Source organism: Pantherophis guttatus, chromosome 10 (assembly GCF_059756535.1).
Source record: "Pantherophis guttatus breed Tessera chromosome 10, ASM5975653v1, whole genome shotgun sequence".
Classification (NCBI taxonomy): Eukaryota; Metazoa; Chordata; class Lepidosauria; order Squamata; family Colubridae; genus Pantherophis; species Pantherophis guttatus.
This window is the reverse complement of record NC_142072.1, coordinates 12658506-12674625: the sequence shown is the minus strand read 5'-3', so window position 1 is coordinate 12674625 and position 16120 is coordinate 12658506. Positions and strand designations below refer to the sequence as shown.

Sequence of the window (16120 nt, the reverse complement as noted above, 5' to 3'; positions counted from 1 at the left end):
ATTTTTTAAATTTTTTTTTAGATTTTCTAATCCTGTCTTTTTTATTTTTACAAGTAATTCAAAGTGGCAAACCTACTTAATGTTCCTTCCTCCTCCTATTTTCCCCACAATAACAACCTCATCAGGTAGGTTGGGTTGGTCTGAGAGAGAGTGACTGGCCCAAAGTCACTCAACCGGCTTTCATGCCTAAGGCGGGATGAGACCACAGTCTCCTGCTTTCTAGACTGGTGCCTTAACCACTAGATCAAAGTGCCTTGGGGATAAGTCTACATGATTATGAGAAACAGGATTTGTTACTACCAATTTTATGTTTTTTTCCTGGTTGGTTAATAAATTTCAGTTGATGAGATCACTTTTTCATTTTAAACTGTAGATTTATTTAAAGCCACCATTCATTAAATACTTTTTTTTCATAAACACCCTTTTTAAAATTAAAAAAAAAAGATCACTATCACTATCCTAATTTACTAATAGAACCCCTGTAGCAGGGGTATCAAACTCGATTTCATTGAGGGCTGCATCAGGGTTATGTTTGACCTTGGGGGGGGTGGGGGCGCAGCTTGACGTCACTCGTGTCAGTGGTGCCTGTGGTGGCCCGAGTGATCTGCCAGAGAAAACGGGCTCCCAAGCTCCATTTTTGGCTGCAATGGCCTCCTGCAACCCTTTGCCAGCGAAAACGGAGCTCGGGAGAGCCGCACGCAGCCCTCCTGAGCTCCGTTTTTGCTAGCAGAGGCACCGTGGACTGGTCCTTCACTGTTTCAAGAGCGGCCACGCGGGCCAGATCTAAGCACCACGCAGGCCAGATCTGGCCAGTGGGCCTTGAGTTTGACACCCCTGCTTTATAGTCTTCTTCAGAGGACCAAGAAGTTTCACTTATATGGTTCTTGGTGCCTGGATGCTTATTCCTGTGCAAAGAAGGATCTTTGTCCCAAGAGTTTTACACTTTACCAGTTATATTAATGAAGACTATAGTTAAAATGTTTTACACAGACTTGCCAGAATAGTTTGTAAATGAAGCTTGCTGATGGTAAATCCCATTCTTATAATCTTTTGAGAGAGACAGTTTGTTTGGCAAACAGAAAAACAGCTTTGACTTGTAATCCAGATAAAATGTCTATTCTTTTTGCCCTATTGTGTTCTCAAATGTTCTCATTAAGTAAACTTGCTTTATTGTTATTAATATTTAGGATCTTACAAAGGTCAACATCAAAGCTTCATTTATTCACCTGCATGTGAAGAAACCAAGCCAGCCAATTAAAGCTCTATAATACAATCCTTCAGATCTTTTGGGTTCTCAGTTCTAAATGAAGATATTGTTAGTATAGCCCTTTAAGCTTACAATTTGCTTGTATTTATATATTTGTGTTTATAAATTAATAAATACTTGTATTTATACTTGTATTTATTTGTGAAATATTCATATATTTATAAAAAGAGCCAAGACCCGTTTTTCTTCTTTCCACCATTTCTTATTTATTTTGATAATAGTTTTTATATACAAGGAAGCTGAGTGTTTACCCTCACTTTCAGCCTAAGGAATAAAATATGTCCTCAACTTTATTGATGAGGGCAACACCCCGAATCTCAGGATGCTTTTGGCTCAATTTTTAATATAGTTTGCATACTGTTTCACATTGTCCCACCTACATTTTTAAAAAAGTCCAATAATAGTAACAAACAAGCAAAGTGGAAATGAAGTTAACATTAGTTAGACTAATTTTTGAGACACAGAATCGTATAGCATAAAACAGAATTGACACCTGCAAGTTCCTCTCTAGAGACAGGGCTTAGACCCTGATGGCAAACCTGTGGCACGCCTAGCCATATCGGTGGGCATGCGAGCTCAGCTCTGGCACGCACGCTGATTTTCGGGCCTTCTGGGCCTAACAGAAGTAGGGAAACAGGCTATTTCCTGCCTCTGGAGGACCTCGGGGAGGGGGAAGGAGGCCCGTTTTTCTCTCTCCCCAGCCTCCAGAGCCTTTCTAGGAGTCTGGGGAGGGCGAAAACGGCCTTCCCCACAGCCTGAAAAAGGCCCATTTGCCAACTTCTGGTCCCACACCAGAAGTTGACAAATGGGCCGTTTCTGGCTTCCGGGGGGGTGGTGTTTCACCCTCCCCAGACTCCTAGAAAGGCTCTGGAGGCTGGGGACATCAAAAAATGGGACCTCTGGTCCCACCGGAAGTTGGCAAATGGGCCGTTTCTGGCCTCTGGAGGGCCTCCGGGGGAATGGAGAAGGTCATTTTTGCCCTCCCCAGACTCCAAGGAATGCTCTGGAGGCTGGGGAGAGCAAAAAACAAGCCTACAGTGCCATTGCTTGCCAGGAACGGGGAGGGCGAGAGGGGGGTCACGCACACATGCGTGAGGGCAGGGCACATAGAATTATGGGTGCGGACACACACGCACACGACCCCCCCCCTCGCTCCTGGCACGCGATGGCAAAAAGGTTAGCCATCACTGACTTAGACTGTAGGTAGTCCTTGCTTAACAACCGTGATTGAGATTGGAAACTCCATCACTAGACATAACACTGGACAATCCCAGTGGCTATCATTAAGCAAATCCCAGCATGGTCACATCACCTGATTGCTGTTTGCAAGCTTCCGCTGCCTTCCCAATTGATTTTGGTTGTACAAGCTGGCAGTGAAGATTGAAAATGGCAATCACATGACCAAGGCACTAAAACCTGCAACTGTTCTACTTTCAAGCGAGTTAGCCAAGTGCCCAAATCACAATCATGTGATCAAGAGAATGCTGCAATACTTGTAACTACAAGGATTATAAGCCTCCACATTCAGTACTGTTGTAACTTCAAATGGTTGCTGAACAAGTGGTTGTTAAACGAGGACCATCTGTATTCAATCATACAATTTATTTGTGTGGATAGCACCACGATTTACACTAACAGCAATCTCAGTTCTTTGAATGCCAGTCATATGAAGCCAAAATAGCTCCAGCAACATGAGGGAAGTTAGCAGGCACAGATGAACAGATGAGATAAAAAAAAAATTGCAATAATGAAAACCTAAGGCTGTTTAGGATATGGAATTACCAGACCACCAAATAGAGAGTGCGCCATACTTCAACATTTTGTAATCTTTCTGCTTTCCAGTTAAAAAAAAACCAACTTAACTCTCATAGGAGAATGCACAATGTGGTTTTAGTGAACTTACTGAAGACTTCACCTTAAGACAATTTTTGCAAGAACGAAGTTACTAAATTGCTAATAACTCCAGATTCTTGGTTTTCTATGCAAACAGATTAATTAAATTTAATTAATCCAAACTTCAAATACCGAAGAGGAAATGGCCTGAAAAAAATAAAACACACTCGCAATGGCTATTATTTTCCTCTCTGTACTGGCAAAATGCCTGAACAAACCACAAATATGAGAGCTTTTTATTGCCATTTTTGCCTGTACAATTTATGCTTGGAAAAATAAATATGGGTAGAATCTTCACAAATACTGCAAATGGGTAGGACGGTCTCACCACTAGATTGGCCCAAGTCACCAATCACCCACAACCTCTGACTGATTAAAGCAGGGGTCTCCAACCTTGGCAACTTTAAGACTTGTGGACTTCAACTCCCAGCTTTGCTGGCTGAGGAATTCTGGGAGTTGAAGTCCACAAGTCTTAAAGTTGCCAAGGTTGGAGACCCCTGGATTAAAGTGTTTCAAAACCAGAAGACATCTAAGGTAAATTCCAAGGTTTAATTAAATAAACTGCTACTGAAACTGTGGAAATTTGTGGGTTGCCATGAATAAACTGCACTCTACTGCAGATAAATTAATATGTACCTATCTTGGTACATCTGACTCGTGTCACTGCCAAACCTATTAAAAATGAGCCTTGCGCCCAATTACAAGTCAGAATCATGATTGAGATCATGTTTGAGGAATCATGGCATTTCTGGCAGCAACAAGCCATAAATCCCATTCAGTTGATATTTTACGCTTTTCAACTTCCAGATGTGTAGGACTACCTCTCCCAGTATCCTTCTGAGCATTTAATTTTTGGTTTGCAAAATTGGAGAGTTAAGATTAGGGCTATTTACTTATAAAAATAAACTGTGTTCTCCAATATTCTGCCTGACTCTTGATGCAAACCTGACTTCTGCTTTCATTCAGAACTTTCTCTGTTATCATTTTAGTCCACGCAACCTAATATATTTTCCTTCACAAGTTCACCAAGTAGTCCTCACAACAGCCCTTATTATTACAATAAATTCTGTGCTCATCATTTCCCGTATTGGAAAGATTTTCTTGGAGATCCACATGACCAGATTTTAAGGTGGGGTGAGTAGAAATGTTTGGGAAGGGGGTGAGGGGGAGTAATAAGGGCTCCTGTGATGAGGAATTTCTTCAGTAATTAGTAACTTGAAAACTCTTGAACACATTCTTTTATCAGAGAAAGAAAGATAACTGCCTTCCATGCACCACCACCCCCCCAAAAAAAAGCCCTTTTCTTCTACCATGTCTTAAGGAACAGTTCATCATGCAGCCATAAACTACAGAAACTGACTGAAGGTCAGACCTGCTGGTGCTAGGCATAACTGTCTCTTATCAGCATTTAACTTTGTTTTTACAGGGCAAGGCATATAAAGAGTCTGGGTGGAGATGCCTCAAAGGAAAGCCAATCCTTTATCTGTTACTTAGGATAAGGAAGCCTCTCCCTAATTCAGTCTCCCAATATGGCCCAGACTGCTTTAAAAAAACAAAGTAGGAATAAATAAAAATAAAGTCTGCAGAGAAGCAGATTGAACCCACTTCCACTTAACACTGTACTGATCAAAAGTCTACCTTATCCAGTTGAATCCAAAAGCAAATAGATTTAATGGCCAACTTTCTACCTAGTATACAGCAGCTGTCTTTGGATTTCATGTAGCGTCAAAAAGGGGACGTGATGACATCCGGGCGGGTGGGCGGAGCCTCCCGTAGCCACCACTATCGGTTTGCCGGAACCTGATAGAACCGGCTGAATACCACCACTGGTCTGTAGCTAGAAGTTACTAACTTTGGAAATCCTTGAAACCTGTTATACTCTTCAAAAAAAGTGGTTATGAAAAAACTTGTTTAATTCTGCTATTAGCGGAACAAATCATATAGAAATTTTAAAAATTAGTTTTTTAAAGTTATTTAAAAAATAAAAATGGGATTATCCTTTGAAATAAGGGTGTCTTGATATGAACAGAATACTGAATTTGAGGCTGACCATATATTTTTTTTTTAACCCCAACCCTGGATCGTCCTGTGATCATCCAAGAAGGGTATACTGTAGACCATAAATATAGAACTAATTATAGTGGCAAACAAACTTCAATGATAAGTCAATATTTAGTGGAAGCAGGAGCAACTTCTGACATCCTGCCAGCTTCCCTATTGACTTTGCTTGTGGGAAGCTGGAAGGGAGCATTGGAAGTCACCATCATGTGGCTGCAGAGATGCTGCAACGCCACAACTTTGCCCATAAAACTGGTCTGAGCATCGTGGATATTTCAAGTAATATTGACAGTCTCTGTGGCAATCATGAGGAGAGGGCACTCAAAGCTGATTTAGCTGGACTTTGGCTGGTTTCCCTTGAGAGGTTGCTATAAGGGAGTCTGTTAACTTCTGCTAATAACTCCAATGAACATGCTTTATTCCATATAATAAAACCAAATGACGCTATTTAGTTCAGTGATAGTGAACCTTTTCGGCGCCGAGTGCCCAAACCAGAACGCGTGTGCATCAGAGGTGGTATTCAGCAGGTTCTGATCAGTTCTGGAGAATCGGTAGCGGAAATTTTGAGTAGTTCGGAGAACCAGTAAATACCACCTCTGACTGGCCCCTCCCTCATCTATTCTCTGCTTCCCGAGTCCCAGCTGATCGGGAGGAAATGGGGACTTTGCAGTAACCTTCCCCGGAGTGGGGAGGGAATGGAGATTTTACAGTATCCTTCCCCTGCCACGCCCACCAAGCCACGCCCACAGAACTGGTAGTAAAAAAAATTGAATCCCACCACTGGCGTGCATGTGCGCACACCTGAGCGCTGGAAATCTGAAGACCAGCTGGCCAGTGCGTGCGTGCTTGTTTTTTGGCCGTTTTGGGCCATTTTTCAGGCTGTTTTTCAGACCATTTTCAGGCCAACAACGAGCCTGAAAAACGGCGTTTTTGGGATGTTTTCCAGCGCTCCAGTGCCCACAAAGACCAGCTGGCCGGCGCATACATGCCGGAAACCAGAAGAACAGCTGGCAACAGCGCATGTGCCCACAGAGAGGACTCTGTGTCCCACGTCTGGCACGTGTGCCATAGGTTAACCATGACGGATTTAGTTTGTTTATTTGTATCCCTGCTTTATTATTATTTGTACACTAGATCAAACCATAGCACCACTTAATGATAAAACCCCTCTTCCTCACTGCCTTGATTCTCTTTTCCAAGGATTTACGCCCGCTGAATTTTTCACACAGCAAAACAACAAGAGATTTAGGAGGACTCAAAGGAAAGGTTTAAATAAGAAAGTCTTCTTTTTCCAAAACCATTCATCTAGAAAGGAATAGCTACCCTGTGATATATATTTCTGGCATCTATATATCCATGTTCAATTTCTTACTTTTTCATTTCACACATGAACAAACCAGTAGACAATAAGGGGAGGGGGGCTTTTCTCTTTTCTATTCCTTTCTCTTTTCTATTCCCTTAATATCTGAAAAAGCCACTACTAGGTTCAGGTATATAATACTGAGCTGAACAGGTTTGATACAATAAAAGGCACCTTTTTAAAAATACTCATACTTGGAATTAAGAATATATGCATGAACACAGCTAGTCCTACCCAATCTGGCTACTTCCAAATATTTTGAACTAAAACTCCAATTAGCTCCTCAAAGCAGGACCAACAGTCAGAGATGGCAGAGGTTACAGTCTAAAACAGCAATCCTCAATCTTTCCGACTCCATGGACCAGCAAGTGGTGACAGAGGGGAGGGTTTCGCACAACCTAGCTCTTAAAAAGGTAAAGGTAAAGGTTCCCCTTACACATATGTGCTAGTCGTTCCTGACTCTAGGGGACGATGCTCATCTCCGTTTCAAAGCCGAAGAGCCAGCGCTGTCCGAAGACATCTCCATAATCATGACCAAATGCTAAAGGCGCACGGAACGCTGTTACCTTCCCACCAAAGCTGGTCCCTATTTTTCTACTTGCGTTTTTTACGTGCTTTTGAACTGCTAGGTTGGCAGAAACTGGGACAAGTAATGGGAGCTCACCCCATTATGCGGCATTAGGGATTCGAACTGCTGAACTGGCGACCTTCTGATCGACAAGCTCAGTGTCTTAGCCACTGAGCCACCATGTTCCATAGCTCTTGTGCATGCACAAATGAAGTTTTGCATGCTCGCCCATCCCTTGCTCAGGCCAGTTCACAACGGGACACAGATTGGTACAGGTCCACAGTCTGGGGGTTGGGGAACCCCTAGTCTAAAACATTTGAAGAAACCCAGGCTAGACTGGGATAAAAAAGTGGCATTAATTTAACAGTTCACGCACATGTACAATTTGCTTAACTATAGTTTACTGAATAAACTATAAACAACTGGCTAAGTTCATTCACAACAGGTTATGACATAAAGTTGGACTTACTAATGCCTCTGTCTGCATTCAAAACCAAACAATAAAGAATATCATTTAGTTTTACAGCCAGCAATATCTTCACAGCATCACACAACCTACTATGAAGAATTAAAAATAAATAGGAAAGCTATTCTATAAGGTCATAAATGTAGTTTTGTAAATATGCAGTCCTTTTACGGAAAGGGGAAAAAAATGTAACATTTGCATGGCTGGCACATTGAAATGGGTGAGCCGCTATAAACATACCTTTCAAATTGCCAAGTATTTAAGTACAGAAATGTCAAACACCTTAGGGGGCTATTTACTCAAGCAAGATTTGAGCAGCTGAACACAATCGTTAAATAAGGACGGCTTAACCAAATCCCTTATAATGAACGTACTTGTATTTGAGGAGCCCCAGAGACAGAAGACATCACACCTATTTTATCTGAATGTCAATAGTATAAGAAAGAGAGAAATCAGTAACTTGGACTGCACGTCAGATGAATGCCCTATTGGGATTCTTATATTAAAACCAGTGGTGAAATCTGAACTGGTTTGCCACCGGTTCGCTGGCCACGCATGCGCACTATGCGCACCAAAAGGAGGCTTGGGAAGGTAAGTAGAGTAGCGAGGGGGGAGGGGATCATCTGTGCCGCACAATTTAGATTCACTAGAAAGCAGGATTTCCTGCTTTCTAGAGATTTTAAATCGCGCAGCCCAGCTGATCGTCGGAAATGCTGGTTGGTAGGAACTGGTAGCTTTTTTTTACTACCGGTTCGCTCAAACCGGTAGTTTTTATCACTACCGGTTCTCCTGAACCGGTGCGAACCGGTAGCATTTCACCACTGATTAAAACAATAGGTTCATGTGCAGTCAGAACCCCAAAATTACATATAACAGGGCTTTTTACTTGAACAAAACAGTACAGCTGAGAACTGCATATGTGGTTCTAATTTGAGGTAAATTGTAAGGTGACATGGAAATTTGATTTGCATTTTCTTTTATAGTACTTATTTCTTTTATTCTATTTTTAATTTATTTTAATTATTATTCTGTGTTTTATATTCTGTATTCTGCTTTGGTCTAATGGCTAATCAATAAAGTATTACTAATACAAAATCTGGCAAAAGAGAATATTCCTATAAGCAGTGCAAGAGCTTCATCTCTAGTTCCATCTCTAAAATGAAGCCTAAATCAGGTCATTTGTCATATGGCGACAAGGAAGAGCACTGGCTTTACTGGAGGAAGATCAAGAGAATAAAACCACCTACTTACCTCCCCCATCGCCCTTCCTTCCAAAGCAAGTGCTTGAAAATCATGATTTAATTCATCCATGGATCGAACCTATTACAGAGGCAAGAGAAACGTAGGTAAGAGAAACTGAAAACTAGAAGATAATAAAGCAGAGTTTTAAGCAACTGGAACATAATCATTTGTATTTAACTTGCATAAAAGTATATTTAAAATTACAGCTGCAAAAACAAAAACAAGTGTTTGGTGATCAGTTAAGGTAAACAAAACATTTAGACTTACTGAAACAGAGAGGTGATTAGCCAACATAAAGGAAAATGCATCTGAAACTAATATAACTAAACAAAACATTCACATTTATAAAATATGTATATTTCTTTTAAGTTCACAAATCCCAAAATTTTCTTGAAAAATAGAAAGAATAGAAACTTATGACTGCACTTAAAGAGATGCAGGATCACATTTAGTAATTAGAAAACCATGATTATCAACTGTACTAATTTTTTCTTATATGAAATTATATCTAATGAAATCTCTCCTGCATTTCAGTTAAAAAGAGACAACATGGTTGTCTGCTTTCCCTCTATAAGCTGCCTTCTGAACTGGTAGCAATGGATATGCATTATTGTTGTGTCACTGAAAGAATTATGCCTAAAAATATACAAAGTCCATATGACTAATGAAACTGTTTACACTCATGACAAAACATCCTTATCAATGTTAGTAGCATTACACAAAGTTTACAGTAATTGTATCTATGCCTCAGCAGTCTGTGGAACTCACAAGTGGAAACATCCAAAATTTCCTCACATTTTTCCTCATATAAATAGGCAAATAAATTAACTTGGGTGTCAAGAATTACTCTAATCTTACTTAAAAACAGCTTCGGATTCATGCTAAAACAAATAGACTAACTATGAAATTCATATGACATTAAAGATGTCCTGATTGTCTTAGATAACATCAAATTTCACACTTGTAGTTATTTCCTCCTCAGGCGCATACATATATTAATATAACTTTTGTGTTTCTGGGTGCTACCTTCAATCAGTCTTGATTCAGAGCTGACTACATGAACATGTCCATGTAGTTTCTCACAACCATTTCAGAAATCGCCTACTATACAATACCATAATAATCTAACAACTAGAGCAATAGATCCAAAGAGCTATTTGCTCATTTATTCTGACTGACATCAGAATAGTAAGAGATTGTGCAACTTGGTATTCTTTAAATTCTTCCAATACAGATACCGGTAGTACGGTAGTCCTGGACTTACGACCAGTTGCTTAGCAAATGTTCAAAGTTATGATCTACCTGAAAAAAGGGGCATTTCGGGGCATTCCAAAGTTCCGCAGTCATGTGGCTGCATTTTAGACGCCCAGCAACACAGCATTATAGCCATTTGCAGCGTCCTGTGGTCACCACAAGAGTGCTTTTATTGCCATTTTTGACGCCATTACTTCCAAATTTATGTGGCTGTTGGACACAGCTTTGCCTGAAACATGATATCCAATTGTGTTGAACAACAGCCACATAAAAAGTCATAAATTCACAACTGTCACAATTTCCCACGGTAACAGGCAGGCTCAATTACTGTACAAGTAGTCCTCGACTTACGACCACAGTTGAGCAGGGGTGAAATCCAGCAGGTTCTGACAGGTTCTGGAGAACTGGTAGCAGAAATTTTGAGTAGTTCGGAGAACCAACAAATACCACCTCTGGCTGACCCGAGTAGGGTGGGAATGAAGATTTTGCAGTATCCTTCCCCCAGGAGTGGGGAGGAAATGGGGATTTTGCAGTATCCTTCCCCTGGAGTGGGGTGGGAATGGAGATTTTGAAGTATCCTTCTCCTGCCACGCCCACCAAGCCACGCCCACAGAACTGGTAGTAAAAAAATTTGGATATCACCACTGCAGTTGAGCCCAACATTAACAATGCTAAGCGAGACATTTATTAAGTGACTTTTGCCCCATTTTACGACCTTTCCTGCCTCAGCTGTGCAGTGAATCCCTGCAGTTGATAGGTTAGTAACCCTGTTATTAAGTGAATCTGGCTCCCTCACTGACTTTGCTTGTAAGAAGGTCGCAAAAGGGGATCACGTGACCTCAGGCCTCTGCAGCTGTCGAAAACATGAACCAGTTGCCAAGGATCTGAATTTTGATCACGTGATCATGGGGAAGTTGCAACGGTTGTAACTGAAAAACAGTCGTAAGTCACTTTTTTCAGTGCCACTGCAACTTTGAACGGTCACTAAACCAACTGTTGTAACTCGAAGACTAGCTCTATGCTCTATCCCTGAATAGGGCTAGTGATAGTACCCAATTTTAAGGATTACAGTTCTGATATTTCACTCAAGACAACTGAGAGATAATTCCCAAATCACTTTCAAACAATAGCTATTCTCCAAAACACCTGAGGGCAGGAGAAGAAGCAATGGGTGGAAACTAATCAAGGAGAGAAGCAACTTAGAGCTAAGGAGAAATTTCCTGACTGTTAGAGCAATTTCTGTACTTTTCAGAGTATAAGACGCACATTTTCCCCCCTAAAAGAAGGTGGAGATGTTGGTGCATCTTATACACCGAATCCAGCCATTTTTGGCCTCCCTAAACCCCACCCCGGGCGTCCCATTTTTGCCAAAAACAGGCCAATTTTTCACAAAAATGGGGGGCGCAGAGGGCTTGGGGGGCCTGCAGAGTGCTCCTGGGGGCTGGGGAAGGACAAAAACTGGATGCACGGAGCAAAAACCTTTTTTTTTCTTGTTTTGCTATTTAAAATCTTGGTGCATTTTATACTCCGGTGCGTCTTAACAGTCCGAAAAATAGGGTAATCAGTGGAACTACTTGCCTCCAGAAGTTGTGAATGCTCCAACACTGGAAGTTTTTAACAAGATGTTGGATAACCATTTGTCTGAAGTGATATTGGGTTTCTTGCCTAAGCAGGGGGTTGGACTAGAAGACCTCCAAGGTCCCTTCCAACTCTGTTATTCTATTCTATTTAATTCTACACAGCTGCAATGTCCTTCTGGGATAAACAACAGAGGGAAAAAGAGGCTTAAACAGAACCACAGCAAACAGGACAGGAGGCCTCCCCATCCATGTTCTGTGTGCTTCATTGTCTAATCTAGTTCTATTTAAGGGTATAATTTTTTTTAAAAAAAACCTGACATAAAATATGATTCATTATTTTCCTCTTTCCTTTGTCAAGGGGCTGCTAAATTATAAGTATTAGCACAAGCTTGCTCATTATTTTATATTGCTAGTGCTAATCAAAATATTGTTATCATTCTTGTTTTTGAGATTAGTACTAAATAATTGGGGCAAAATTATGTTATCCGTACAACGGCTTAAGCCTTTGTTATACTATTTTTTTAAAAAACACTATCAGCATATATAACTTTCTCAACGCAAAAATGAAAGAAATCAAAATTGGTAAATGTTTCAAATTTATGCCAGGCCATTCAACTTCTCTATACTTTTAAGAGGATTTTGAAAAACAAAACAAAAATCAACCCTCAATACAATTTTAAGTCCAATTGTATATATGTCCAATTTTATATGGTAAATCTTATGTGCAAAGTACTAGTATATTATCTTCAGGCTGCTGATTTCAGCAATGGTCAGTGGAAGTTTTTATTAACTGATTAAGCTCCCAGCTACACAATTAGATAGAACACTTGTTGAAGACTTGTATGATTGATCATTAATTAAAAGAATATTACAGCTATAAACATTGAGATCAACCAAAATGTAAAATGCTGCTTATGAAAGCTGGAAGTTACTAAACTGTTGGATGGCAACAGTTAAATATCTGCCAAAAGAGAATTAGGAAACTACAAAAAAAAAAAAAAAAAAAAAAGCTGAAAAAAATTATTTAGTTTTGTGTGAAAAGCAAAAACGTGTGTCTCATAAACTTTTCTCAGAAAAATCAGAGACGGGGAGACAAATAATGAGAAAAAGAAAGTACTGTAAATTAAAAATTAACAAAGCTCAAATATTGCCTCCAAATTCGCCAATTCTCTACCCAGACAATTGAAAAACATCATTTTTTTTTATAAAAGATCCCACAGCACTGGGATAATCAGTTGACTTTGTGCCTATTTACTGATTCTTGGGCTTGTTAATTTTTACATCATGCCTATTTGGGGGTCGGGGGTTTCTGATGAAGACATCACAGCCTTATTCGTGCAGGATCTCTCTCTCTCTCTCTCAGCCCAACATACTTCACAAGGTTGTTGTTCTTGAGAAAATAGGAGAAGGGCAACATGTTGGATATGTTTGCCACCTTGACTTAGTTGTAAAAAATAATATTGTGTGTGTCTGTGTATAAAATATAAATTTAAATATGTCAGGCCTAGATTATCCACTGTAACTGTCTCCTAACAGCTGTTCCTGATCCCTCTCCGTTCCATGATTCTAGTACATAGTCCTCGACCTGTGTTCACAATTGAGCCCAACATTTCTGTTGTTAAGTGAGACATTTATTGAGTTTTGCCCCATCTTCTTGCCACCGTTGTTAAATGAATCACTGCAGTTGATAAGTTAATGAGCCGGCTGTTAAATGAACTTGGTCTTGCTTTGTCAGAAGGTAGCAAAAGTTGATTATTATGACCTTGGGACACAGCAACAGTCATAAATATGAACCAGTGGCCAAGCATCCAAATTTTGATCATGATTGTGGGCATGTTGCAAAAGTCGTAACTGTGAAAAACTGTCACACATATTTCAGTGCCGTTGTAACTTTGAATGATCACTAAATGAACTGTTGTAAGTTGAGGACTACCTGTACAGAACAGTGACGTTTTGACTCTGTTGGACCTTCCACATCAGTTTCACAATTTCCTGGTACTTGTGTTTACAGGCCTCTAATCACATAATCCCTTCCGTCTTCATGTTTTGGTTCCTCATGCCACTGTCACTGTCTCCGGATTCTGAGTCTTTAAGGGGCATGATCCGTAACTCTGCAACCATCCCCTTTCCCTCTGAGAAATGATGTTCTGAAATCGTTTTCTCTTTTATTTGATTAGGGAATTAGTGTACATTCTGGTTGTTTCACCCTAATTGTTTTTAGCAGAAAGTTGTAGGTTGCATCTGTTTTAAATATATTCAGTCCTACCCCAGAGTAGTTAAAAAATCACTGTGTGGTTATTTTATTACGAACGAAATAACTAAGCTTATTTTATTATTTATTAATATGATTGTATTGCATTGTTGCATTCTTTTGTTGACTCTTTGTGTCTTCATATTTGTCCAATAGATTCTGGGCATATTTTTATTGGATTAATTCGCAATTACTCTTTTCTACCATATGTTGGTAAAGGCATTTATTAAATCCTTACCCTTGTCCTCTTTATTGTCCTGCCTGTGCTGACAGGATGTAGAAAACTTTTTTGTCTTAAATTTTGTAAGCTTAACAGAATCTTTCCCAATCTAGTATCTTTTAGGAATGCTGACCCATAATTCCCATCTAGTCAGTAAGGTAATTAGTGAATGAGTAAGAGCTCCGGACCTTTTGTTTAGATTCCAGTGTCCTTCCACATAATCAATTGGATTTAACTGAGCTGACATACATAGGGCTGCATTATGAAACTTAAAAAAAAACAAAAACATTTTCCTCTTCCACTGTGAATCTATGCTACGGATTTATCCTCATCTAAATTATGGCACAGCTATCAGACACGAAATAAAATGAAGAACATATGAAAAATGATTGAAGGAACTGAGTATGTCCAGTTTAATGAAAAGGAGAACTAGGGGAGACATGATAGCAGTCTTCCAATATCTCAGGGGCTGCAACAAAGAAGAGGGAGTCAAGCTCTTCTCCAAAGCACCTGAGGGCAAGACAAGAAGCAATGGATAGAAACTAATCAAGGAGAGAAGCATCTTAGAACTAAGGAGAAATTTCCTGACAGTTAGAACAATTACCGTATTTTTCGGAGTATAAGACACACTTTTTCTCCCCTAGAAGAGGGTGGAAATGTTGATGCGTCTTATACACCGAATACAGCCATTTTTGGCCTCCCGAAGCCCCGCCTCGCTCATCCCATTTTTGTGAAAAATGGGACCGTTTTTCACAAAAACGGGGCGTGCAGAGGGTTTGGGAGGCCTGGAGAGTGCTCCCAGGGAGGGCAAAAACTTTTTTTTTCTTATTTACCTCTTCGAAATCTTGGTGCATCTTATAGTCTGAAAAATACGGTAATCAGTGGAACAACTTGCCTCCAGAAGTTGTGAATGCTCCAACACTGGAAGTTTTTAACAAGATGTTGGTTAATCATTTGTCTGAAGTGGTGTAGGGTTTCCTGCCTAAGCAGGGGGCTGGACTAGAAGACCTCCAAGGTCCCTTCCAACTCTGTTATTGTATTTCTATTTCTAAAAACTGGTTTAGGAACAAAACAACTGGCTATCCTTAACAGGGTATAGAATGACTTTACATATCATAAGTAATTTCAGAAGGACCATATCTTAAAAAAAATAATAATTTCCATATTCTATACACAATGCACCCAGATAAAATAGCTGATGACATATCCAATCTTAAGAAGTTTAATTTGTGTACTGTTCGAGGATGCAGAAAAATACTGGCTTTAAATAAGTAAAGGTTATATGAATTTCCACATCAGGCTTTTTTTTTTTTAATTTAGTATCTTTCATGAAAATGTAACTGTGTTTCATAAACACTTGCAACATTTTTTTTGTTTCTAACCCATCTTGAGGAAAGGAAACCCGAGTGGCACCTTGGTACTTGCTTTGAAACTCATCGAATTTGGTACTCAATGCATTCTGATGCGAAAATTTTGTCTCGGTACTCAACGCGCAAGCTAGAACTTGTCAGTGGCGGCTGCCTTCTTGTGACTCACTACCTTATTCCTTACGGGAAAAATCTGTTTGATACTCACTTTTTAGTACTCATCGTGCCTCAATTTACTCAATTTACATTGAGTAACAAGGTACCACTGTATTCTACAATTCAGGAGATAAGACACTTCAGTTATAACGGATTCCTACATTTAAAGCAACCAGATCATAATGTAGATGATTTTCCAATTTGATCCTCAAACCAGGAGTTTCATTCATAAGCACAGCCAAATACTATGAGAAATTAATATTTTTAAGTTATTAGAAAATCCTGAAAAAAGGCTAGTATGAAAGGCCTTGCATGATCTATAGCACTGATGGCCAACCTTTTTGTCATCGTGTGCTGAAAGTGCGCACGTGCCGACACCCATAATGCAATGTGTGTGCGACATCCCCCGTGCCCCTCACCCCCCTGCACATGCGTGCA

The 16120-nt window shown here is 39.9% G+C and overlaps 1 protein-coding gene across 45 annotated transcripts in view; it reads right to left on the bottom strand.

The window, feature by feature from the left end:
• PUM1 (pumilio RNA binding family member 1) overlaps positions 1 to 16120 on the bottom strand; it is a 57287-nt gene that overhangs the window by 30814 nt on the left and 10353 nt on the right. For all 45 annotated transcript variants that reach the window (XM_034413707.3, XM_087876625.1, XM_087876637.1 and 42 more), the window contains exon 3: positions 8864 to 8932. In XM_034413707.3, coding sequence (XP_034269598.1) covers positions 8864 to 8932 — 69 coding nt within the window. The remainder of the gene's footprint in view (positions 1 to 8863; positions 8933 to 16120) is intronic.